This window comes from Populus euphratica, unplaced genomic scaffold (assembly GCF_000495115.2).
Source record: "Populus euphratica unplaced genomic scaffold, PopEup_1.0 scaffold431.1, whole genome shotgun sequence".
Classification (NCBI taxonomy): domain Eukaryota; kingdom Viridiplantae; phylum Streptophyta; class Magnoliopsida; order Malpighiales; family Salicaceae; genus Populus; species Populus euphratica.
The window spans coordinates 329,915-339,053 of NW_011500119.1; the positions used below are offsets into that span (position 1 = coordinate 329,915).

The 9,139-nt window shown below is 34.4% G+C and overlaps 1 protein-coding gene and 1 long non-coding RNA gene across 2 annotated transcripts in view; one reads left to right on the plus strand and one right to left on the minus strand.

Moving 5' to 3' along the window:
* Positions 1 to 5,226: 5,226 nt before the first annotated feature.
* On the plus strand, positions 5,227 to 7,440 carry LOC105110041 (probable glycosyltransferase At5g03795). The gene is made up of 6 exons (XM_011004945.1): positions 5,227 to 5,409; positions 5,694 to 5,981; positions 6,131 to 6,483; positions 6,593 to 6,828; positions 6,927 to 7,084; positions 7,208 to 7,440. Exons 1-6 carry the CDS (start codon positions 5,275 to 5,277, stop codon positions 7,307 to 7,309), a joined length of 1,272 nt encoding a protein of 423 aa, XP_011003247.1. The 5' UTR covers positions 5,227 to 5,274; the 3' UTR covers positions 7,310 to 7,440.
* Positions 7,441 to 9,069: 1,629 nt separating this feature from the next.
* The window catches only part of LOC105110043 (uncharacterized), a 5,889-nt gene continuing 5,819 nt past the window's right edge, over positions 9,070 to 9,139 (minus strand). Inside the window, exon 3 of the long non-coding RNA XR_839393.1 lies at positions 9,070 to 9,108. This is a non-coding gene — a long non-coding RNA (uncharacterized LOC105110043). The remainder of the gene's footprint in view (positions 9,109 to 9,139) is intronic.

A 9,139-nucleotide genomic window follows, 5' to 3' on the forward strand; every position in this document is an offset into this window, starting at 1 on the left:
CCCTTTTAACTTATATGGTCGAGTCTACAGTGCCATAACTATGCTTGATTTTCTACTTCAATAAAGGCAATGATGTCTGCAAATCTTATGGTTATATACAAGGTGCTAGTTTTCATTCCACAAGCTAAAATCATTGCTCCCTTTGATACTTTCCATATACCTTTAAAAAAAAAAGGATTGAATAATCATTATTGTCAAGTTGTTCGACGGAGAAAAACTTCTTCTTTAATTCATGAACATGCCTTACATTTTGCAAGTTCTATATAAATCAATTCTGTAACAACCTTATAATGACAAGTAATATATTTAGAAAATTCATGATTTTTTTTTTCAAAAATTTTGGTAGGGTTTCCCCTAATTTAGCATATCCTAAGTTATTGACAAAATCAACATCAGTCCCTAATCAACCATTTCCACAATTCAATGTTCTTATTATACTCCAACATATTTTAATCAACAATATTTCACTTTCTCTATCATGTCAACTCAACGAATAATTATTTTGCTAAAATGAAGAAAGAATTATCTTAACTATGATACACAAACCATAGATTATAGATTTAATATACTTCCTTCAATCATATATAATCTTTTAAATACAATTTATCAAAAATGATATTAACTACATGCTTATATATATATATATATCACCATTATAATTAAATAATATTTACATAACATAGTACAAGTTAAATAAGCTAGTCCATTTAAATTCATATATACCCAACATTATAATCTTCAAAATAATATTATTATCAACAATTTACATATCCAAAAGATTTACTGGTAATAGAAATAAACTCTAAAACTACCAGGAGGCGCGATATTGAGATGAACCTGCATAATGATTCAAAAGATAATCGTGGTCAATTAGGGCATTTACATTTGCATTAACATATAAATATATACATTAGTTATTCATAAAATTTTCACATTTACTATCATTTTCTAAGTACGATTCACAAATCAACAATTCAAAATTTAAATATGTCCACATCATAGAACTTCAGTTCCAAACCAGTATAGCTGGACTACCAGCATTAGTTCCATACCGGCATAGTTGGACTACTAGCACTAGTTCCCTACCAGCACAGCTGGACTGCCAGCACTAGTTCCATACTAGCATAGTTGCTCATTCACAGGGACCAGTTCTATGTTAAGATAACTGGTCCACCAGCTGCCCATTCTCAAGGCACCGGTTCCATTCTAGGATAACTGGCTTACAAGTTTTCCATGTTAAAAAATAAATTATCATGGAAAACTCTACTAGCATTCCATATAAAATTTCATTGATTGAGAGAAAATTTAAATATCTAAAGTTCCAGATATTAAAGACCTCCCTAGTGTTTGTGTTCTGCTAGCTGAACTTATCTGCTTAGTTGTTCTTATAGTCTTGTTCACTGCTAAAAGTTCATTTTTTTACTAATTAAATTTTATTTTAACAAAATCAACTTCTCATCAATTTAATTATTTCATCAACAACATCACCATAAAACCACTTTATTTATCAAACCAGCAAAACAACTCATTGTTAATGTAATTACTTCATTAACACATCACCACATAATTCATTTAATTTTCAACAACAATATCATCACTAACATAATTTCTTTATCATCAATATTACCATATGACTCATTTAATTATCACTCAACAATATTAACTCATCACTAATATAATTTCTTCATCATCAATATTATCACATAACTTATTTAACTATCAAACAACAATATTAACTCATCACTAATATAATTCCTTTATCATCACTAATATAATTCTTTCATTATCAATATTATCACATAACTCATTTAACTATCAAACAACAATATTAACTCATCAATAATATAATTCCTTTATCATTAATATCACCATATAATTCATTTAATTATCACTCAATAATATTAATTCATCACTAATATAACTCCTTCATCATCAATATTACCACATAACTCAACAATTAATTATTGATCCAACATTTTCATTTATTTTCTTTCTCTCGGCAAACCTCTCCTCAAAAGAACCCATACCTATATTTTTAATTTCACAAATTGAAACATTACCCATTATTATTTCATTTATTAAAACATTAATTTATCATAATTTCATAAATTAACCCATTAAACCTCACAACTCATACCATAATTACACACTAATATAATAAAATAAAATCTTAAAATACTGCATATATCAATTTAATTAAGAGGAAAAGATTTGTTACCTTTTAATTCAAAGAAATAAGAGATGGAAAGCTTGAAATCACCACACAAATTTCTATCCTCCTTCCCTCCTTATTTTCCTCTCAATGCCTCCCCTCTTTTTTTAAAAAAATCTTTTGTTCCCCTTTTGAGATTTTCTTGTTCAAACCCTTCCTAATAAACTTTAATCACTAGTTATATCTTCCTTTTTTTCTATGAATTTATTTGGATGAACTTTGATAAATTTCACTCAATTCTTTTTCCTCTTAAGCCCTAACATGGTCGGCCACTCCCCCCTTAAATCCACTCCCCACTTGTTTATTTATTTACAAGTTTTCCCTCCCTTTTCATTTAAGTCCTTCCTTGTTTTGTTTTAAAACCATTCGGCCTAAAAGTTTGACTTATTCAATTTAAATCCTTGTCCCACATTCACATTATTAGATAATAATTTCCATTCCTTTAACTTCTATATATATAATTATTTGTCCCCTTTTTAAAAAAAAATCAAAATACAGGAATTTACCAGGGAGTTACAAATTCATTGTCTTGATTTGCTTATCTCTTATACCCATAATATCCATTGGTTGTCCATTGGCTAGATAGACTACAACGTGATCTCCAGTAACATAGTTTTGTATAATTTCATGGTGTGGTATATAGTGGAATAAAGCACCAAAATCAATAATCCAATCATTAATTGGACTTTGTACAACAAGAATAAAAGCATTTTGTACCTCATCTATAGTAGTGTTTGTAGAGTCAGCTTCAGGTTTTTTTGGTTTGGTGCAACTCCTCATGAAATGACCAAGTTTGCCACAATTCCAACATTTAACTTGCTTTCTAAGTCCAAACTTGCTTTTACTTTTGTATCTTGATTTTGATTTGCCTCTAGATAAGCTTCTATCTTGTCTCCTCCCTCGAGTGTTGATGTTGAAGCTGAACCTGAGCTTGAACTTTCACCTGAGTCTTTCCTTTGCACTTTTTCAGCCAAAAACAAATCTCGGGTGTCATCATATATCAGTTTGGATTTTCCAGCTGAGTTGCTCATAGTTGTTCTCATACCTTCCCAACTGCTTAAAAGTGAAGTTAGCAAAATAAGAGCATGAATCTCATCATCAAAGTCAATCTCAATAGAATACAATTGATTTGTGATAGTATTAAAGTTGCTAAGGTGTTGTGTAACAGAGGTGTCTTCGGTCATCTTTAAATTGAACAACTTCTTCATCAAGTACCCTTTATTATTTGCTGAGGGCTTCTCATACATCCTTGACAAAGCTTCCATTAATTTTGTAGTGGATTTTTTTTGTTTGTAATATTATGAGCAACTCTTCTTGATAAGGATAATCGGATAATGCCTAAAACCTATCTATCAAGAATTAGTCATTCTTCTTCTTACATATTCTCAGGTTTCTCCCCAACAGAGGAAGATGAAGTTTTTTCCCATATAGATGGTCTTCAATTTGTATTTTTCAATATCCAAAATTTATCCCATCAAAATTTTCAATTCTAGGAGCCTTTATTTTATTTATTATTTTTAATACTTCTTAGATTTAAATATGTCAAATCTGACCTTACGGATGTGTCCAGAATGACAAAAAAATTGGAAACGACACTGAAATCATCCAAATAAGACTTTGGACGGCTCAGATCTTATCAATCAAACTTTTAGATTACTAGATGGTGCAAATGAAACCCCGTGTCAGTTGAAATAGTGTCTGCAGTGCACTGGATCAAAAGCCAATATGCTGATGTGACTATAATGACGTATCAGACACGTAAGCAATACGAGCCTATAAATGATGACGTGGCATATCCATGTGGTTTCTGATCTAACGTGTACTGATGATGTGGTTGATGACTGTGTAGAATTGCTATTATGGATGATAACTGGATGTTGACGTATCGGTCAACCCAGTTCAGTTGCAACTATTTAGGTAAAGAAGGAGCATGTGGCGTGTCGGTGCGCCTGGGCAGTCTTGATGTCAATGCGTGTTAGGGCGTGTGGGCATGAATGACGTCGGTTCTTCACTGATTTTTCACCAGCGGATTCGTCTCATCTTACTCTACACAATGGTATGTTCAAAAACACATTTTGAGTACTTTGATTTTTAAGTTTGGATCAAATACCCTTTTTTTCAAGAACAAGCTCTGATACCAGTTATTGGGACATTCCAGAACTCAAACACACACAAATTTATATGGTTCAACAACTTGCCTATTCCATGGAGCTACTGATTTGTATTAATCAATCAAGAAAACAATGCAAACAAAGAATGAAGAGAAAACTCTTCTCAACTCAACTCTATCCACTTAAGCTCTCTTTATTCTTCTGCTTTTGTTCTCTCTGTTCTCTGTAACTCTCCTTATCTCTTCAACGTGTCTGATTATAGACAAAGCAGGGGGCAAGAAATCATGGCCATAAATCATGGCAAAATATTTGTATCATTTATGCCTCCACTTTATGCTAAGTAAAATATTATGTATTTCTACTAAGCATATATAGTAGAAGTGGAGCATTACTTGTCTCCATGATACTAACAGAACCATCCTTCAAAAAATACCGTAAGAAATTAAGAGTACAAAGAATATGTAAGAAAGCAAACAAAGAATGCAAGAAAGAAGATGAAATTATACGGTGCAAATTAAGAAATTAAGAGAACCTGAGGAGGAGACCGACTCTGCCATGCGGTTCAATGAAGAGGAGCTCAACGAATAAGAAAAAAAGATCTATTAAAGATGGAAAACGAATTCGGCACATCTTCTTGGAATTCTTCTTTAATTTATTGAGGGAATGTTTGGAGATGATGTGGTCGTTTCTTGAAGAGGAAAGGAGAGAATATATGCTCTAATGTTTTAGAGGTTGCAGAGGGAACAATGCTTTAAGGCTTTTAAGTAGTTATTTCTGGTGAATTTTAACTAACTAACTAACTAACCAAACCGCTACCTTCTCCCTCCCTCCCTCCCTCCCTCCCTCTTCCTCTATAAAAGCAAGAAGCCACTCTCACCCTCTTACTTTCTCTCTTCATTTTTCCCGAGAAAAACAAAAGGAAAAGAAAAGAATCTATACAAGAAATCAACCATGCAGAGCTCAAATCCCCCTCAAATTCCAGCAAACGAATTTCTGACTCTCAGACGAACACTTTCCTACCTTTCTGCTGTAGTTCTTTCAATCTGCTTCTCAATCTGCCTCCCTCAATCCCCATTTCATCTTCAGGTACTCACTTTCTCTCACTTTCTTGCATTTTCTTTCACTTTCTTTTCATGCAATTTGAAGGTCAACTTTAGTCACTATTAGAGTGATACAACTTCCTTTCACGTTCTTGCATTCTCTTTCTCTGATCACTTATGGGTTTTGAAGGTCAACTTCAGTTCTTTAAGGATTACTATTACAGTGATACAACTTTCATTCACTTTCTTTCTTTGATCGTTTATGGGTTTTGGAGATCAATTCTGGTTCTTTAAATATTATGCCTTTTCTTGCATTGGTTTTTGATATAGGTGCTGGCGCAGCCATTGCGCGATTATCCTCGATATTCTGATGCTGCTGAGCTCCCTCACATTCCGAAGGCTTTCAGGATGGACTATATGAAAATGGAGAGGAGCTTCAAGGTCTTTGTGTACCCACATAAGACCACCGCCTGTGATAAAACAAGGAAGATTGATGGCAAGTATGGGAGTGAAGGATTCTTCTATCAGAATCTCAATCAGAGTAGGTTCTTGACCAGAGATCCTGATAAAGCTAACCTTTTCCTTATTCCCACTTCTTGTCATTCTCTTCCTGCTAAGGTATAACTTTCATGCATGTTGATATGGTTCTTGGAAGTTTGATTGCAACTGATCAAGGAATTTTGAGCGTCTTATAGTGATAACTATACGATCTCAAGGACAGATTGTATAATTAATGAAGGGTCTGATGTTCATATCGTTATGTACAGGGGAGATCGGTGGATGAAAGGGCTATTGCTGTCCAGCATTTTGTCAACAGCCTTATTTCTGAGTATCCTTATTGGAACAGAACTTTAGGTGCTGATCACTTCCTCATAACCTGTGCAGACATTCATGTGACTGCTAGTGAACGAATTTGGAATCTTATGAAGAACTCAATTAGAGTTATGTGCTCTCCAAGTTATAATGTGGAATATGTTCCTCATAAGGATGTTTCTCTCCCACAAAGTGTGCAGCCATTTAATGTTTCTGTCTCACAAATCAGGCCGCCACTTTACGCTTTTATTGCACCAACAACACAGCCATCAACTCTTCCTGCTGCTAAATATAACATGAAGAGCAGGTACCGATACCCTTTATGTCCCTGGACTATACTAGAGCAGGAATATAGTAAAAATTGAGGACTACTTATCGATTTAGCATAACATTTAAAGGGCATGAATATGTTGCAGGGCTATTCTAGGTTTCTGGAGAGGTCTTAAAGAAAATTATATAAGAAAGAGTTTGGTCGATGCCTGGGAGAATGACTCCGAACTTGACATAAAAGGAATCCAAACAGAAGCTAGTACTACGGAAATACGTCGGCTGTACCATAAGAAGTTCTACAGCTCAAAGTTTTGCATCTGTCCTGGAGGCCCTCAGATCGATGGTGCTATAGCAGTTGCAATTCATTATGGATGCGTTCCAGGTGATAGAGCAATTCTTCTCTCATATCTTCTCTTGTATTGTATAATTAAGCCTTTTTTTACAATTTGTTTCCTAAGCAGTCCGTGTACCTTTCTGCAGTTATCATGTCTGATTACTTTGATTTACCATTCAACGACATTCTTGATTGGAAGAAATTCTCTGTAATCCTCAAGGAGAGTGATGTGGATGGACTGAAGCGAATCCTTTTAAACATACCAGATCAAGAATATCAAGCCCTGCAGACCAATACAGTCATGGTACTTCACTTGTGAAATTCACTCCGCAAAATGCCTCTCCTGAGGATTAGTTTCATATATATCGTTTTCCTCGAATGATTCTGAACTGTCTCATTTCCTTAATTGCCTCTACTACTGAATCAGGTCCAGGATCACTTTCAGTGGAATCTACCTCCTGTCAGACTTGATGCATTTCATATGGTTATGTATGAACTTTGGCTCCGCCGTTATGTTACCAAGTATTAGTGAGTTGGTGAAGCTTGATCCAGCGGAATCACAGTTGAAAACCAGTCTGGAAGTACCAACCATAAAGATAAATCTTTGCTTGTTTTTGATCCATTCCATTTTTCATGAACATATTTCAATTTTCAAATAGATGTCAGATGAAGCCTTTCTATTCATTTTCCATCTAATGAATTGATGCATTTCCCTCATAATAACACTTCAGCTTTTGTTTTCATATTTGATGTTCGTATCAACAGATGCCCATGAGGCTTGCGCTTCAAAGCATGTATTTAAGCCGAGAAAAAAGCACGCGTATTTGATAAAAAAGAAAGCACAAAACAATGGAAAGAAGTTAATAGGAAAATCAAAGCTCAGCCAATACGTAATTCACAGGGCTGCAATTTTATGGAATATATAAAAGATAATGAATGGAATGTCTGAAGCCTAAAGTAACCTATAAGCAATCTGGCGATGAACTTCAACTGCTTGGTGAACTGAATTATACAATGCCTTATCAAGACACTTCAACTCGCTTTTCTCTTAAGACTCAGTCCTTCATAAATCTCCAGAAGATCCAATTAAGTTCCCGTCGATTTTGACATAAAATAGATAAAAGATAATCACGTCAAGTTAAAATAGGTAAAAATCACGAACCTTAAGCAACAACAATCACGAACCTTCAAGTAAGATCTCTACTCATCCTTCTTACTGTCGTTTTATAAAGAAGAAGGTGACAATAAAAGGAGAAATGCGCAGTTGGTAAATGGCAACTTGAAATTCTGAAAACTTTATGGCAGAGGAACCCTAATATTGTACTAGAGAATTCACCAGGTGAGGAAAATAAATTCAGGGACTGTTTCATGATTTGTTTCTACTTTTTATACTTCTTATTTTTAATTCCCAATAAAGTTAAACTGAGACATGGGGTTCACGGTTTAGCTTTGGTTTACTCCTAAAACTTTTAAAAAGATTGCCCCAAGTATCGATGGGATTACCTCGAGCAAAAAAAGAAAAAGAAACAGTCTTTAAAAAGCAACCCCAAACGTAGCTGGGAAGAGTAACTCCAAGAGCAACCTAGATCAGATGGCCAAGCAGACAAACAATAGAACATAGAGGGGAAGAAAGAAACAGAGAAATGGAATGAAATCTTCAAGGAAAACCAATGAGTGAGATTAGTGAAAGCCATGTAGAACCTGTCGAGGAAATCAAAAGCAGACACCGAAGAAAATCCTACTGACGTCCCGCCGGTAGAATATCAGGATTATCTGAATATAAAGAAAAAATATTCAAGAATGACTCAAAAGAACATATAACCTATTTAATACACTTAACTAAGGGTCTATTTCAAAACGAGTTGAAGTGTATAAGCGAGAAAAGCAGAAGTTTCATCGTCAGATTGCTAACAGGTCACTTGAAACTTCAGACGTTCCATTTCATTGGCTTTTCGATATTTCATAACATTGCAGCCCTATCATACATAGAGAAACATTGAGCAATTGTCTTGAAACCTTTTGAGGAGAGGAAGTGTCCCAACCCGAATCCCGGATTCATGACCGGTACATAGGCAAGGTTCCCCTCCAAGGTTCCATACCTATACGAACCCAAACTTACACACAAACTTATCCTAACTCAATCAGAGTTCAACACAGCATTAATAACAAAATCAACTTCATAATATAATTGAATTGTCTTAATACAAGAGTTAATATAATTTTATAGTTTTGGAGCACTAATTAGGCATAAAGGAAAATGTACGAATTACAATCAAAAGAGCAGGTTCTGAAGGTCCAACAAAAGTGACCTGCTATCAAGCTATAAGCCTGAAAATGATAAATAATGAGAGTGTGAGTT